This window comes from Mobula birostris, chromosome 8, assembly GCF_030028105.1.
Source record: "Mobula birostris isolate sMobBir1 chromosome 8, sMobBir1.hap1, whole genome shotgun sequence".
NCBI lineage: Eukaryota > Metazoa > Chordata > Chondrichthyes > Myliobatiformes > Myliobatidae > Mobula > Mobula birostris.
Window position 1 is genome coordinate 65,715,418 of NC_092377.1, and position 18,033 is coordinate 65,733,450.

At 40.5% G+C, this 18,033-nt stretch overlaps 1 protein-coding gene across 4 annotated transcripts in view; it reads left to right on the top strand.

Moving 5' to 3' along the window:
- The window catches only part of LOC140201358 (rho guanine nucleotide exchange factor TIAM2-like), a 278,281-nt gene that overhangs the window by 142,577 nt on the left and 117,671 nt on the right, over positions 1 to 18,033 (top strand). Inside the window, exon 3 of one of the 4 annotated variants that reach the window (XM_072265339.1) lies at positions 4,924 to 5,015. The exons of the other annotated variants lie outside the window; for them this stretch is intronic. Within the exon in view, the coding sequence (XP_072121440.1) occupies positions 4,929 to 5,015 (87 nt within the window). The 5' untranslated portion in view covers positions 4,924 to 4,928. The remainder of the gene's footprint in view (positions 1 to 4,923; positions 5,016 to 18,033) is intronic. 4 annotated transcript variants of the gene reach the window in all.

The following is an 18,033-nucleotide window of genomic DNA, read 5'->3' on the forward strand; positions in this document are numbered from 1 at the left end:
ATTTATTACTATTTTCTACTGCTATTCTATTACTATTTATTATTTATGGTGCAACTGTAACATAAACCAATTTCCCCCGGGATCAATAAAGTATGACTATGACTATGGACGCAGTATATCACCCCAGCTGACTCTCAGGTGAAGTGTAGCCTCACCTGGAAAGACTGTCTGGGGCCCTGAATGGTGGTAAGGGAGGAAGTGTAAGGGCATGTGTAGCGCTTGTTCCGCTTACAAGGATAAGTGGCGGGAGGGAGATCAGTGGGGAGGGATGGGGGGGACGAATGGACAGGGGAGTCACGTAAGGAATGATCCCTGTGGAAAGCTGGGGGGGGGGGGGGAGGGAAAGATGTGCATGGTGGTGGGATCCCGTTGGAGGTGGTGGAAGTTATGGAGAATTATATGTTGGTGGGGTGGTAGGTGAAGACAAGGGGAACCCTATTCTTGGTGGGGTGGCAGGAGGATGGGGTGAGAGCAGATGTGCGTGAAATGGGGGAGATGCGTTTGAGAGCAGAGTTGATGGTGGAGGAAGGGAAGCCCCTTTCTTTAAAAAAGGAGGACATCTCCCTCGTTCTGGAATGAAAAGCCTCATCCTGAGAGCAGATGCGGCGGAGACGGAGGAATTGCGAGAAGGGGATGGCATTTTTGCAAGAGACGGTGAGAAGAGGAATAGTCCAGATAGCTGTGAGAGTCTGTAGGCTTATAGTAGACATCAGTAGATAAGCTGTCTCCAGAGATAGAGACAGAAAGGTCTAGAAAGGGGAGGGAGGTGTCAGAAATGGACCAGGTAAACTTGAGGGCAGGGTGGAAGTTGGAGGCAAAGTTAATAAAGTCAACGAGCTCAGCATGCGTGCAGGAAGCAGCACCAATGCAGTCGTCGATGTAGCAAAGGAAAAGTGGGGGACAGATACCAGGGTATAGGTTTGGAACATGGATTTTTCCACAAAGCCAACAAAAAGGCAGGCATAGCTGGGACCCATACGGGTGCCTATGGCTACACCTTTAGTTTGGAGGAAGTGGGAGGAGGTGGTACACTTTGGAAGGACAAACTCCAAGGCAGAGTACAAAGTAAATGGCAGGATACTTGGAAGTGTGGAGGAGCAGAGGGATCTGGGGTACATGTCCACAGATCCCTGAAAGTTGCCTCACAGGTAGATAGGGTAGTTAAGAAGTGTTAGCTTTCATAAGTCGAAGGATAGAGTTTAAGAGTCACGGGGTAAGGATGCAGCTCTATAAGACTCTAGTTAGGCCACACTTGAAATACTGTGTCCAGTTCTGGTTGCCTCACTATAGGAAGGATGTGGAAGCATTGGAAAGGGTACAAAGGAGATTTACCAGGATGCTGCCTGGTTTAGAGAGTATGGATTATGATCAGAGATTAAGGGAGCTAGGGCTTTACTCTATGGAGAGAAGGAGAATGAAAGGAGACATAACAGAGTTATACAAGATGTTAAGAGGAATAGGTAGAGTGGACAGCCAGTGCCTCTTCCCCAGGGCACCACTGCTTTATACAAGGGGACATGGCTTTAAGGTAAGGGGTGGGAAGTTCAAGGGGGATATTAGAGGAAGGTTTTTTTACTCAGAGAGTGGTTGGTGCGTGGAATGCACTGCCTGAGTCAGTGGTGGAGGCAGATACACTAGTGAAATTTAAAAGACTGCCATACAGGTATATGGAGGAATTTATGGTGGGGGGTTATATAGGGGAGGCAGGGTTTAAGGGTCGGCAGAACATTGAGGGCTGAAGGGCCTGCACTGTGCTGTATGTACTGTTCTGTGTTCTAAACCCTCAGTCTTGCTTTGCTTGAGAAGTGTGGAGGTTGGATTTGATGGCTGGTGAATAGTTATGTCAGGAAGTTAAAGACAAAGTGTGTCTTGGGGAAATCTTTTGTATATTTGTATATTTTGGTACACGTTTGTTTTCATTTGTCTATTTGTAAATGTGTTTTATCTTCACAATTATTGGGAAGCTTTTACATTTTTTTTTCCACATTTGCCCACACCAGACAGCGAGGTGTTGCATTCTCGTATCTGACAATGTTCTTCATTCTGTATTCAGTTTGCACCACTGAGCCTCAGGTGCAGAATAACACATTGCAAGCAGCCTTGATTACCCCTATGCAATGCCATTGGATTTCCTGTGAATCAGATTAAATTGCTTTGCCAAAATTGCTATATTTTTTCAGGATCGCCAACTTGTACCTGGGATGATCAAGCATAGGGGAAATTGCATAAAACAAAAATGAAGGTTTGGGCACACAGAGCAAGATAGCAGGACATGGATAGGAATCCGAGAATGTTTACAGCAAATAAGGAGCCCCATTATGTCCGTGCCTGCTTTCTACCAGACCAGCTTGCTAGTTCCGTCCCCCCCTTCCCCCAAAACCATTCTCTATATCCAACACAATGAGTCAAAAGGCCTGTTTCAGATTCAGATCCCAATTTACTGTATTTATAACATCTGCATCGTTTGTGTCAACAACTAACATACCCAACGATGTGCTGGGGCGACACATTTGGTGTCCGCAATGCTCAGCAGAACAACACAGAACATAACGAAGCAGTAACACTGAAACAAGTGCCATACCCACGCACATACACTTCCCTCTAAGGGGGTTCCTCGGTAAATGATAGGAGTCCATGGTATAAAAAATGTTGGGAACCCCTGCTCTAACTCCAAGACAGGCCATCTTCTCCAGCCTCCAGCCTCCAGCGCACTAGTGGATTTGCAGATGTAGGGCTTTTGATTTCCAAGTGGACTCGGCCTCTGACCATCAGGCCTCAATTTCTGGACTTCCAATCGACCTTCGGGCTGAGTCCACATTGACCATCAATCACCTATTTATAGAAATTTCACATTAATCCAGTTTTTCCCCCTTATCACGTACTCATCAAATCTCCCCAGATACTACCAGGGTTCAGTTCTGACCTTGGGGGCTGCCTGGCTAGATTCTACAACTCAAATACAAATGAGGGAAATTTACCTCCCATCCCGTTTGAATTTGGGATGTTGAAGGGAGTTACAGCACCCAGAAAAAATCTCTAGGATCATGGGGAAATAACCAATTCTACCCAGGCATCCCCCAAGGTCAGAATTGAACCCAGGTCTCTCAGGCACTTGAAGGCAACAGCTCCAGCAGCTCTGCCATCATCCCTTACAGTTTTTCTTGAATGTTGAGCACTGCTTTGACGGTGAACCTCGGTGCTTTGTCAGCAGAAGGAAAATGGATGTTTCTATTTTTAGAAATAGTCTAATTTTGTTTTGAAAAGTACTCTTAAATTCTTAAAATACTCAGTAATTCCATGTTTTAAAAAATCAGCATGATAGAAAAAAAATCATAGAAATAGATTATAAAACTTAGAATCTAATTGAGATTGCACTTCAATATGTAAATGAACAACTTTTTGGACATAAACCACACCTTTGTTTGCGACTGAGACAGCAACTTTGCTTCTATTTTTTAAAAAACGTGCCTATTGAAGATTTGTGTGTGTGGAAATGAGTTCAATCTACAGGGATACAAATGACTTTTGAACACAAAAATACAGAACAGCAAAAGTCACTGAACTGCTGTTCAGTTAGGACTCTGAAAGCTTTCCTGGTTGAGCTCTCGTGGTAATTCAGGAATGCAGGGTCATACAACAGCCTAGTCATAGGAGTATTCCCTGAGGGCTGTGAGACATTATGGCAAGCTGTCTGGGGGAATCATTTGAAGCGAGTGATGGAAAACCACTTTGGTTGGCCTGTATTTTTTGCGCTCACTCTCTCTCTCTTACTCTACCAATGGAAAAATTTGAACACAGGGTGTAACTAATGAAAATACATTCAGTGCAGAAAGTTTTTTCCAGCATTTAACAGTTGAGCTGTGTGCATTACTCACAAGTCCAGCAGCAAAGCACTTGGAATCACTTCTTTCTGAGCTCGAGATTTGGATCTCTTCTTGCGGAAAACCAAGCATTCACATTAGGGGTAAGAATGAATATCTGAAAGCATCTCGACAGGATTATTTTGTTCTTTGTTCAGCTGTGTCAATTTGAATCATGTCAAGTGTGTACTACATCTTTTAAAAGTAGTACACAGTCCATGAACAGATCAGTAAGTCTGATGAATTCTTATTATTCTATGTGAGATACTTCAGGTCATATATTTGGTTTTGAGTAATGTGTCATCGTAGAGAATTTTGTATCCTCCATATTTTTAATATATAATTCAGCTTGACAGTTCCTGCAGAGACTGTGTGCTGAGTACACATGCAAAACAGGGATTGCTCCCTAAGGAAATATCCCAATGTGAGTTTCAATTTGTATGTTGTTTAAATTACACCCAACTGGAAATGCCCTTTGCTATTGCCAATTTCTTATTTGAAGCCAGTCGGGCAGATTTTCTCCCATTATATGAGGATTGTAGTCTCTTCTAGATTACAAATATGAAAGGTAGTAGAGAAAGGGAGGGAGATTCTGCTCTTATCTAACCAATTTCTAAAACGTTATAATTTGAATATGTTCACTTTGCCACTTAATATTTAGGCGGCATTTCAAGGTATCTAAACAAGATAAACTTCTGTGCTGTCATACATGACTGCAACTGAAAGTTTCCTGAATTCATTATCAGGGTATGGTCTTTAGTCTACTTTGACTGAGCCTGACTCACCTTCCTCCTGAGCGCCTGTCAGTTGCAGGCTATCTCTGGCTGTATATTTCTTTGGACATCCAACTTGTCTCTGACCCGTTGGTCTGCAGTCTCACAATTTTTTGATGCAATCAAATTCCTGGGATTCATGGACGTTCTCTGCACAGGCTGGGTGGGAGGTACTTCTGTGGGATTAGTCAGAACCCCAGTAGAAGCTTTTCTCATTAACATTCAGTAGAGCTATCCTTCATCAACTAGAAAGAATCATTTTAGATTTTGGCCTCGCATTGTGTTTACAGGAGAAATGATGAATTGCAGCTGCATACACTTTGATGCTCATAGCAGATGTGTTCCTAAGAGAAAGGGACACCTTCACCTTCGAAGGTACAAGGTAAGATCAAATTGTCAACTTGATACAGTAATTAGTGAGAATGTGTTCCGTGGCTAGCAACAATATTATATATTGAACCGGCAGTTCAGCAAGTGCTTGTGTGTGTGTGTGAGTGAGAGATATATTCTGGAAAACATTATGGCATTCTCTTGTATCCTTGACCATTAGTGAAACATTCATGTCCTTAGCTAGGCTGGATGTTTCCAATATTCTGTAGCCCAGGGGTGGCCAACCTTTTACATTCCATGTGTCAAATGTTTCACGCACAAGTTCTATATTAACATTTTTACAAGAATTGAATGGGGGTACAAGAGTTGTATGGCGCATCTGAACTCGTGAGTGAAAAAATTGACGCATGGAATGTAAAAGGTTGGCCACCCTTGCTGTAGTCTATCCCAAGATTGCTGTCTTGATTCACACATCAAAGTTGCTGGTGAACACAGCAGGCCAGGCAGCATCTCTAGGAAGAGGTACAGTCGACGTTTCAGGCCCAGACCCTTCGTCAGGACTAACTGAAGGAATTCCTGTTGTTTGCTGTCTTGATTGATTATTTAGGTTGAGTGGTCTACAAGGTAATGCAAAAAGATCATTCTGGGGAGTGAGAGATTACACTTGTACACAGTTAAGAATTTTTTCAGGACTTTGTATACCAAGAAAGAGGCCGGGTGCTGTCTCTCTGCCTTGGACACAAGCATTTATGTGCATTACCCCTAGCTGATTTAAAAGATGCCAGTTGTTCCTCAAGTTCTAACTTTTACTTAAAACACAGAGGCCACACAGCCCAGTCTTTGCTGGCTCTCAGAACATTCCCATTAGTCCAGTTTTACTCACTTGGTGCATGTAAACCTATTCTCTTGAGTTGGGTTAGATGTCAATTTGTTATACTAGTAATATTTGGAAACTGCTATCGCTGCTGCTTCTCAAAGCTAAATCCTTGCCCATCCACCTGGCCAATCTCTAACCTCATTTTTCTCTCCAAATTAGACTGTTGTCTCCCAAATTGGTGTATTTTTTGACTGTGCAAGATGGCTGATTTGTGATTTTCCCCCCTGAACTGAGTTCCCCATCATTGTTGCCATTCCTTTACCTTCTATGGTCCTCTCTCAAATTCATTCCCCCAATCCTTGTCACTTCCCTCTTCTCTGCATATTTTCTTTCCCGCCTCACTTAGTTTCTGCTATCAACTGCTAGCTTGTACTACTCCTCCTCCCCCCACCTTCTTTTCCAGCCCAAAACTTCGACTATTTACTTCTCTCCATAGATGCTGCCTGAGCTGCTGAGTTCCTCCAGCATTTTGTATGTGTTTTCTTTCCTAAAAAGATTGAGCTGTAAATTTTCATTTGCCTACTCACTAGAGTGTCTGTCCATGATGCTGTAAACTATCCAAAAAAACAATAAGGGTTTTTTTATACTTTCGGGCGTGGGCCATTTGTGGTTTGAGCAAAGGTCCAAGGATGAAATTTTTGCTCCCATTTCCATGCATATGGTATACTGTGCTCTGAGATTACTCAGTATGTACAGTGACATCAAACCTTGCAACCGCAATGAACCAAAAAATATCCTGCCATGTAAACAAAAAATGGCAAACGGATCTATGAGTTGCCTGAAATATAAACTGTAGTTTGGATGTTGCCTTGGCAACCTCATTTAGTTTCTGGCTTCAAAGAGTGATGACTGAATTGGTGACCAAATTGTTCTAAATGATCGATACTGATTATATACACAATTCATAGTTAAATAACTATTAAAATATTTTGGGACAGGATTTTTTTGCACTTTAAGTAGTTCTTTATTTTCTGTACATGTTAATTTTGCTGTGTAGCCCCTCCTCTAATTCATTGGCTGACTTGGTGTTTCATTGAGTAATGTCTATAAACATGATTTTTCACTGCATTCAGGTGAATAGAAAGAGTTATTTATGCAAAGGTCAGTTAGCACAGAATATTATGAAATGTGTATCAGTTTAATTTGGAATGTTGTTCGCTGCTATTGTTTACATGACTAGTGCTTTTTCCTCTCTCTTGCGCATCGGGTGTTGGTATTTTATTTTTCTTCTTTAATTGGGTTCTTTCAGGTTTCTTGCTTTGTGTCTAGCTATAAGCAAACAAATCTCAAGGTTGTACAATTTATACATTCTTTGATAATAAATGTACTTTTGAATTGAATATGAATTGAATTGTGCGAAGAAGATTCAGCTATTTACAGAAGGCACTGTTGGCCAACAACACCAACTGTACAATATTGGGTTGATATTTGGAGAAAGTGGAGGTATTCAAAAGAAGTATTCAAAACTTTGACAAATGTTTTGGAGAAAGTGGAAAAGAATTTACGCTGAATTGGATTTTAAAAAAGCATGAATTTTGATTAGTGTGCAGAAAATAATGGAAGTCGTTATGGGAGGATAGATTATGTTATGACAAGTGAATGTTGAGTCCAAGCCTCTCACAGCAGTAAAGAAAAGGTTAGATACTTGAGCAGAAAAAGCACATTAAAATACAATTAGTAATGGGTGCAACTGCAGAAAGCACAATAAACCAAAGGATGTCTTGCTATGTAAAAAAAAATGCCATGTCTACCTATATCTATGCATATGGTGGCATCCGTTAGTCTCACGAGACCATGAATCAGTGCCTGGAAAGTCTTGCTTATCCTTTCCAGGGCGCAAGCCTGGACAAGGTTGTGTGGAAGATGACAGTTGCCCATGCAGCAAGTCACCCCTCTCCACAACACCGATGTTGTCCAAGGGAAGGGCAGGGGCCAATACAGCTTGGCACCAGTGTCGTCGCAGGAGTTGCCAGAACGAGGTTGAAGACAACGTTGGACTGCCTTAGGGACTCCAGCTCCAGATTTCTCCTCAGGGTTTACTCCCGAAGCCTTTCCCATGAGAGGGTAAAGAAGGCATTTGGCAGGTTTGATTGTTTGGGACATTGAGGTCAAGAGCTGGGAAGTTATGTTGCAGCTTTGTGAAATGCTCATCAGGCCACATTTTGAGTGTTATATCCAATTCTGGTTGCTCCATTATAGGAAGGATGTGGAGGCTTTCGAGATGTGCATAAGAGGTTTACCAGAATGCTGCTTAGATTAGAGGGAATGGGTTGTAAGGAGAGTTTGGATAATCTTGGGTTGCTATCTCTGGAGCAGTGGAGCATGAAGGGAGATCTAGTTGAGATTTAGACCATAAGATATAGGAGCAGAAGTAGACCATTTGGCCCATTGAGTCTGCTCTGCCATTCAATCATGGACTGATCCAATTCTTCCAGTCATCCCCACTCCCCTGCTTTCACCCCATACCCTTTGATGCCCTGGCTAAGCAAGAACCTATCTATCTCTGCCTTAAATACACCCAATGACTTGGCCCTCCACAGTTGCTCATGGCAACAAATTCCACAGATTTACCACCCTCTGACTAAAGTATTTTCTCCACCTCTCAGTTCTGAAAGGACGTCCTTCAATCCTGAAGTCCTACGCTCTTGTGCTAGAATTTATAAGATTGTGAGGCATAGAAAGAGTAAACTGTCAGTATCTTTTTCCCCCATCGTTGAAATATCTAATACTAGAGGGCATTTATTTAAGATGAGAGGGTTAAAGTTCAAAGGAGATGTGTGGAGTAGGATTTTTACACCATGGTGGATGCCTGGAATGCACTGCCGGGGTGGTGGTGCAGGCAAATATGATAGAAGTGTTCAAAAGGTTCACAAGAAAGACGTGGATGTGCAGAGCATGGAGGGATACAGATGTTGTGTAAGCGCAAGGGATTAGTTTTGTTAAACATAAATCAGTAGTTCAATTAGTTTTGCAAAACATCATAGGCAGAAGGTCCTGTTCCTGTGCTGACTGTTCTGTGCTTATCAGAATGCTGTACAGGACCAGAAGATGTTTGGGAGGGGGCAGCTGTTGGACTAATTCCAGGATATTCATTTAAGAAGGTGATAAAGTTTATATCGCTAATAGATGTTGAACAGTCATAGCTTCAAAACGGGCATTGAAAATCTGTGAAGTATGAAGTAACATATGGAAATAGAACTTGGTAATCCTTCTAGCTGGATGAATGTACATCATCAGGAGGCTGTCTACAGTAAAGTGCAATAGCTGAGAATTGATTCATTCTTCCAGAGCTGTAATTAGGTTTAAAAATAATTCATACCCATCCATTTGCATGTACATTGAATATTACAATCCTTGTGGAGGTTTATTGTGTTACTTGGCAATCAATCAGCATAATTATACAAATAAGTGACTTTATTGTATCTTTCTCATTCAGTCTTATATGCTGCCTGCTTGTTCTGTTGAGGCAGTCATTTTCCTCATCCTTCAGCCCCCAGCTTTCTACCCCCTAATCCTTACCCCCATCTCAATCAGTTTCTTAAAACATTGTGAATGTCATTCCACATAACTGACTGCCTCATCTTGAGAGTACTGTGAATTCTTACAATGTGGTTATTAGTCATCCATGTATGAACCAACATGTGGCGTGGATCATCATTCTACGTGGCTTGAAATCCCTGACTGCTCTGTGTGCCCCAGTGTTAAGCATCTGCCGTACATGGTCATCTTCAGTTCACAAGCCAGAAGAATCAAAGCTGGCAAGTTATGGTGGATGATGTCTTCTTTGTATCAAAATCCTGGGGATGAATTGGGTGGGTATAAATAACAAAAGGAAAATATGATTTATGTTTCAACTCATTTTGGGAAAATTGATTGGAAAATGCTAATGACTCATGGGGCATTGGCTGTGCTATTTGCTTGTGGTGTTGGTTATATTGATATATTCCAGAGATATTACACTATGTTTAAAATAGGTAACAATGCCAGAAGTTGATGGAGTTTGTCAGCTGTTAGACGAGAGGAACCAGAACGATGACTTAGGAAAGAATTTAATGAAATTATTAAAACTCGTAGTACAAGAAGTGTGACCACATGGACTATTGAACAGTGGGATTTGTACACTACATGGGAATTAATATTTCAAATCTGAAGTTACCTCAGCAGGAAGACATTGATTATATTGTCTCTCTAAAGTATAATATTTGAGCTGAATGTATGAGACATAGCAAGGCTATGCCATTATGTCCCTGATGTGAAATTAATTCTGAAGTAGGTGACATACTAAATTCAAAATCACTCCTCCATCTTATTTGGTCAGTTGGAAGTGTGGATTTGCTTTTACAGCTCACATATAATCAGGCTCTGTTTTTACATATCACACTTTAAAACATCTTTTTTTCCTCACTTTTTATGGTATTGAGGCTGTTTTGAAGAAAGGACAGTCCATTTTCATTAATCAACATAAAAATTATCTAATGTTGGAGATAACGGCAGATTAAACAATTGTCAAGTCCCAGGGTGGCACACTGGAGATGCATTTCATGTCTGAGCACATGTCCAAGAGACATTGGGTGCTCCTGAATGATGGTTGGATTCTTTCTCCCACAAATGTATTTACTTACTGCCTGTTATACTGCTGGCATGTAGGGCAGCAATGAAGGTGTCCTCCTCTTCTGGCAATTTTTGCAGACTGCTTCATCGTGTCAGCAACTTCCTCTTGGTTTTCACGGTTGTCAACCATGCGAGTTCCAGGTAGAGACTCAGAAATAATATCACACTCAGATGTAGATGATTCTTCATTGCTGTTTCCATAACAATTTTTTTTTACCAGTCAGGGGTGTTAGCTCTGAGCTAAACCCCCCAAACCTGGAGGACCAGTGGACCACTCTTAGTCTGGCCTCTACCTTTTGACCTGTTTGGCATGGATGATCCTACCAAAAGCTAAAGCATAAAGCCCTGATTCCAGCTAACATGGTTCTCTACGTCACTGAGGCATGCATGCTTCCAAACCACCACAAGGTTTTGGTCCTCTTGGAGGTTCTCCCACAAAGGAGAGAATCAATTTGATATAGGATTGGGAGTGGGGGGGGGGGGGGAGAGAGAGGGCAGATCTTAAGAGTTGGATTGTGTCCTTGGACGGATGTTGGAGCTAGAGTCACAAACTGATTGGAGGGTGAAATTATTGGTCAGGAAGCCAATTGAGTTCAGTGGGTCAGGAGACATCCACAAGGATGAAGGTATGTAAGAGAATGCAAGGTTTATAATCATGTTTGGGGTTTGCTCTGATACTCTTAAGTATACAGTGGTTATAAGTGCCCGATGACAGGCACACTTCAAAGCAATGCCATAGTGCTGGTGGACAACACTCCCTTATGTCGTACTGCATAGGAAGCATGTCATTCTCTGTGTAACAATTCATGGCTGGATTTCTGGGTTAAACCTGTAAAGTGGCTTATTTCAGGTATCTTATACTATTCCAGAAGTGGGAGAAAATTCAGTGAAATGTACAGATTTCTGCACCTTGATATGTTGCTTATGTTGATTACTGTTAAGAAGGTCAGTTTTTTGAAGTGTTGAATTTAATGTAGCTTTCCAGATCTACCTTACCTATGTTGTTATCATTCAGGGATCTCCTGTTTGTACTAACATTTCAGAATTGGAAAATCAAATGGCTAGAAAGTGGGTCATGTATTTCTCAGCATTGCTCATAGATCGCTCTGAAAAGGGTTGTGAATCTGCAGAGACAGTGGTTTCTGTACACCTCATTTCCATGGATGCAACAGTCATTCTCATGCGTTTGCCTTGTTTAATTTGAAACGGCGGAGCCTCGACCCACTTCTGGGAATGTAACATTCGTTGACCTGTGATAGGATCTTGGGATCCAAAGCAAAGCAAAATTCCTGTTGCTGAACTACAAAGAAATATCAGCATCATTAAGTTTTTGCCTGAAATGTTTAGTATTTCTAAGCAACTCAAGCGTGAACCAACTGGATGTTAGTAATATTAATTAACATACAAGAAGTTGAAAAGTTGTTCTTGGTATAGAAATCATTTTTTTAAAAAGTGGTAGTGGAGGTATAATTTGTCCATCTGTGCTGATCACCCCATCCTTGAATAAGCTGTTCCACCGTGAACACAATCTGTTATGAGTCAACATGATGCTTTCAGATCCAGGTCATGCATAGCACATACTTCCACTGCACCGCTCAGGTGTGTTTCTGTGGTACAGGGGCTAGCGACCCTTGTGCCTGTTTTGTGTTCTATCGCTGAGCAGCAGTGAACCATCTGATTGGCCTATCTGAGTTCTCTTTGGGAACTAGTTGACTTGATCAGCATTTCTGATCTGGCTATTGTTCACGATTGCGCTTAATAAAAAAAACTATAGATAAATATCAGCTGCATTATTTTGAAGAAGCTTGTTGGAAATATGTATCTTTATTCTCTTCATCAAAAATAACTGATGATTGCTCCACCCTTGCTTAGGATTGTGGAATAGCAAGTATTAGATTTGAATCAGAATACATGGTGTAAGTTTTAATGTGCCTATTAAATATATCAAGTGTACTGCAAGGCCCCAGTGATTAGGTTGTGTTGAGACTAAACATAGCAGTGGAAAATTAATGCGGTAAACAGCCATGTGACTCATATAACATCGAATTTAAAAGTGGTATAAAGCTGTTCTTTTGACATGACGCACATCTGACACACATCTGAACTGTGCAGTTTAATTTGTACAAACTAATTAAAGCAATGGTATGTGCAGAAACTCCCCCCCCCCCCCAACCCCAGGAAGCCCATGTGAGACATCGAAAACTCACCAGATGCAATGCAGCTTTCTGCTACCCATATCTATCAATTTACAGACACATCCAAAGATTTTGGTAAAGTCTGCCAGCTGTACACTACACTGACCTTTTGTTTGAGTTAAAAGGTTAACAATCTTGAGGGAGGGTGCAGGAAGCTTACCAGTTAGCCATGGTTCTCAACGTGGGACAGGTGCCCCCAGGGGGCCATGCTGGATTTCGTAGGGGCCACAGATACAAGAAACTGGGAGCCACAGGAGCTTCTGAATGGGCATGATAAGTTCACTATGTAAATGTAATATTACTAAAATATATAAATAAAAAATTAATATATGTAAATTGATTGCAATTCTGAATGAAATAAATAGGAAATTATGCTAGATGATGCCAATTAGGCAGCAATACCGCTTAGCATGTGTGTGTGTGATTGTGGTGCAGTATGTCAATCGTTACCCCTGCTCCTACTTGACCACACACGAATCACTGTTCACACCCCAGAGGCCACTCTTAAAACAGAATTGGAAGATGATGATCTGCTTGTCTATCTTGATCATTTGAAGCAAGTGCACACTGATATGGAATTTCAGTTCAGACACCTGCTGGAGATGAATATTCCAGATTGACTGGTGGATTCATTTGGAGTGAATGTCAATAATGTTGACACCACATCACAAGAATGTCTTCTTGAGCTGCAGAGTGATATAACAGCTCAATTGAAATTCAAACACAGTTAGCAAAATGTCTGGATAGTTAGTGTTATTCAAAATAACAAATAAATTCTCCTCTGGCTTCCAGCAGGGTACAGGTTTGTATTTTAATGGATGTTTGGATGGGAAACTCTGCCACCTTTGTTAGGGATGATGCCTGGGCATGTCCAGTCTGATAGTATATAGACCCCCGTCATCCGTTCCTCCTGATTGGTTAGTACTAATCCAATCAGGTTTCGGCTGTCCCACCTTGTTTACAATCAAATTCCAGTTCTTACTGTGCCGTGCAGATGGCTTTTGGGATGGCCTGGTGAAGGAAGCCATTGAAATAAAACTAGAGAAAAAGAATTTTAACTAAGATGAAGGTAAGAACTTGAATTCAGCAGGGACAGACAACAGGGGTATAAATACCACTGGACTAGACATGCTGAGGCACCATCCCTGATGAAGGTGGAAAAGATTGTTATTGAAACGTCAGTTAAAATCGATATCTGTACCCGGATGGAAGCCTGAGAAGAGTTTATTCATCATCTATGCCAGGAAAGCACTAGATCCTTATTCAACAACTCTGAGAGAAATCAAAGTTGTTTTTTTTATAATTAGATTTTCCACCTCTTATCTAGTTGAATGTGGTTCTTGTAAAGCTCTTTACCTGCTATCATAAGCTTGTAACCATCTTGAGGCTGTGAAAAGAGGTGATCTTCGATTATCTTTAATCAAGTTGCAACCAGATATTCAAAAACTCTCTAGTTTGCTTTAGTCACAGAGATCTCACTAAATACCCAAAGTAACAATGTTAAGCACTTTTTCATTGCTGGTTGGAAGAATGTGATATATATTGTTCTATTCAGAGCTTTGAAATTGTTTTATTTTCCATATACACCAACCAGTAACATTATACTTAATATATAATAATACTTATAACCTGTTAAACTTAAATAATGACTGTATATTAGAATAATTAGTACAGTTGAACAAAAAAAAACTTTAGCAACTAATGGAGGGTGGGGGGGCCGCAGAGGTAAATGAAAGTCACAAGTGGGCCAGGAGCAGAAAAAAAGTCAAGAACCAGTGAGTTAGAGGACTATAGAGCAGACTTTTGTAACATATTGTAATCCCACTTGCCTTGGTGGCTACTATAAACTATAGACCTGTCACAGCTTTGTGTTCTAATTGTGTAAGGAAAATATAAATTTCTTTCAGACAATATTTGATTTGAACTGACACGTATTCAACAAATTTATTTGGAGTAAATCTTTGTTGAATACAGCAGATCACAATCGATGATTAGGCATGAGGTCACCTTTGACCATTGATGCATTGCTTTCATTTTCAGTAAATTATAATGATTCACAACTTTGCTATTTGGGTTATTTTTTTCCTTTAACCGACAAATCAAATTACAAACAGGCTGGTTGTGACTTTTAAAAAATCCGCAGTGGTGCCTTGAATCATTAATGGAATGGGTTTGAATGTTGGAGCTGGGTCTCTTTGGATCTCAGGGATATATTCAGCTTTGAAATCAATAAATTCCAGAATATCATGTCCAAGTCCAAAATAATCAATCCTAGAGTATCAGGATTGAGGAATTGTTTTATTCCCAAATCTTAAAAAGCATGTGAAATAATTGTATTGGTATGAATGGTCTTTTATCAATTTTTGATCAACAGCTCTATATGTAGCAACAAATAATGTGCAAAGAAAATCAGCAGGTCGAGCAGCATCTGTGGGGACAAAGGAATTGTTGACGATTAGGGTCAGACCCAGCATCAACTGTGATGTAGGGTTTCAACCCAAAACAGCAGCAGTTTTGGCGTTGAAGTTTACAGACTCTACTTGACCAGCTGACTTGCTTCAGCAGATTGCTGTTTTTGATTGCTCTATCTGCTGTCTCTTGGATTTTCTATATGCATTGTATTGCAAGATTATTTTAAAGCATAAATATTTGCATGCTCTTTTCCAATCTAAAAGGTAATATTTTGATTTCAAAATTAGTTACAAACAAATACTGAGAGGAGGGCTGGAGAACTGCATGTTTTACAGCTGGTCAGCAAAGTTGTGTGGTCTGGAAAGGATGCTAATATTTTCCCTGAGTTCACTGCTTTCACCAGAAGGGACATTTTTATTTTACCCTTTATCAGGAACAGAAAATGTGACCATTGTCTCTAGTAAATTTCTTGCCTAATAATTGTTGAATGCACATGTGTTCCCATGTAACAGGAGCTGGCTCGAATGCCTTGGGCACAAGTAATCACAGCCAAAGTACTGGAATGCTGTGTGCTGATATTTGATGTGGCAGAATGGATAGGAGATATTGGAGAGTGAAAAGGTTAATATAGTTGTTGATGATTCTCAAGTACAAGCTATATGTTGCATCAGAAAAATTTTGCAACAGACTATTTGCCATACTTGTTTGGAAATGTTATTGCTGAGTACTATTAATAGGAAAATGATAGAAATACAAATACAAACAGCATGAAACCTGAAAGAGAACCCAGTGTTATAAATAATTCCATTGTTTTTGGAACAAGAGGAAATTGAAATTCCTGCGAGGGGATTGGCGAAAACTGTACCAATTGTTTTACTTCTGTGTAGAATTCTGGGTCAAATGAATTGGGTTTAGTTATCGATGCTGAAGTTATTATGCCCATTCCATTATGCTAATAGAAAAACAGAGGAAATATTTGGCACGACAGGCAAGATCTATGCACAGAAGAACCGGTCTAATTTTTTTTGGGTGAATGAATTTTCCTTAATTTTACAGTTTTTCATTTTGCATGGTTGGCTGTCTTGCTTTCATCCTCTTCCTGTTTTTCTGCTATAAGGTTCAGAGCACTAAAAGGGGGAAAGATACATGACCCAACATTTCAGCATATGCTCTCTTCGGTTAGTTTCAATGGAAGCAGTAACCTTAATTAATTAATTAATTATGGAAGCCTGGCATCCCACATTCCCTTTTCCATCACTTGCAAAAGGCAAAGCTTCATCTGTCTACACAGCACTTGAGATCAGCAAATTCCATTTGGTGTACTATAAATGCAAATCTGAACAATGACATGGCTTAAAACCAATTTGAAATAAAATCACCAGTGTCTTTTCGATGCATTGCACAGTGCTGTGCTGGCAGGTACAAATTTCAGAGAGTGCAAAATTAGGCAGGTTGGAGTTTCTGTAGGCCAGATTGTGTGTAAGCCATAGTTCTGATGAAGGGATATTCTTGAAACATCACTATTTTCTTTTATTCTGCCAATGTTGACTGATATACCAAATAGTTGCAGTAATTTTTGTTTTGGATCTTAAAGAAAAGGATATTTGAGAAAGAAAACATTTCAGACCAACTCATCTTGTCTTGAAGCAGTTTACATCTGGAGCAGGGCAATGAGGTGAGCAACCAAACCACTCCTAGAGTTGACCTCGGCCAGGAGATGAAAATTAATGGAAATTAGGAATACTGCAGACATCAGGTAATTATGATGTCATCCGTGTTGGGGGAAAAAAAACTAGAAAGGGAAACTTTTTAAAAATGGTGTGTGATTGAATAGTGTTGGTATTCAGAAGGAGTTGGGTTGTCCTTGGACACAGATCATTGAAGGTTATGATGCAGCTACAGCAAGAAATTAGAAAGGCAAGTGGTACGTTGGCCTCTAAAGAGCATTGGATGAGAAACATCCTGGTCCATTCATCAAGGCCTTAGTGAGACTACCTTTGGAACATTAGGTACACTTGTGTTCAATTCACCCTCCCCATAGAAAGATGCACTGGTGTCAAGAGGGAGTGTGGTGAATTTCACCAGATTAGTTCTTTAGATGACAGTTTTGTTGCTTGAGGAGACATTAGGCAGACTGACCCAGTATCTGTTGAATTTAAGGCAATAGAAATGTACAAATTCATAAAGGAATTGACAACGTGGATGCATAGCTGATGTTTGTCTTGGCTAGCGTGTCTTGAACTAGGGGTCACAGCCTCAAAGTGAGGTGTTTGTCCATTCAGAGCAAATTAGAAGAAAGTTTTCACCATACTAATTTCTCTATAACCTATTCTGCCACTCCCTTGCAATACAGATAGAATTTATAGCAGCTTATTAACCTTCCAACTTTGCATGTCTCTAGGATGTGGAAAGAAGTTGAAGCACCAGGAGGAAATCCATAATGTGACAAAAAAAAAACTAATAAACTCCACAGACATCACACACTATCCAACCATTTGGAAACTCCATATGGTTTAGCATCTGGCTTATCAGGTGAAGTTTGCAATTTCCACTCACCAATAACCTGAACTCATCTGTTTTGGATGGCCAGGTCCTTTGAAACTTACCAAATTCACTGGGGTGTTATTGTCCAATATTTTTTAAAACATGAAATAAATATATGTTGGAATACCAATAGTATAACATCTGATTATCTGAAAAGTCAGCTTAGTCAGTGCAACTAAAGACCTGAGTATACTAGAGTCGTAGAATTTTGAGTAATCTGATATAATGCTTATTGAGGATAAAAGTATAGAGTACTACACATAGAAAGAGGCTCTTTTGGCCCATCCAGTCCATGCTGGCCTAGTCTTCTGCCCAGTCCTATCTATCTACACCTGGACCATAGCCCTCTAGGCCTCACATCTCATCTCTCAGGATAGGTTCCAGTCAAGGTGGCACTGAGCTGCGGTCTTCAGCAAAGTCATGGCTTGGAT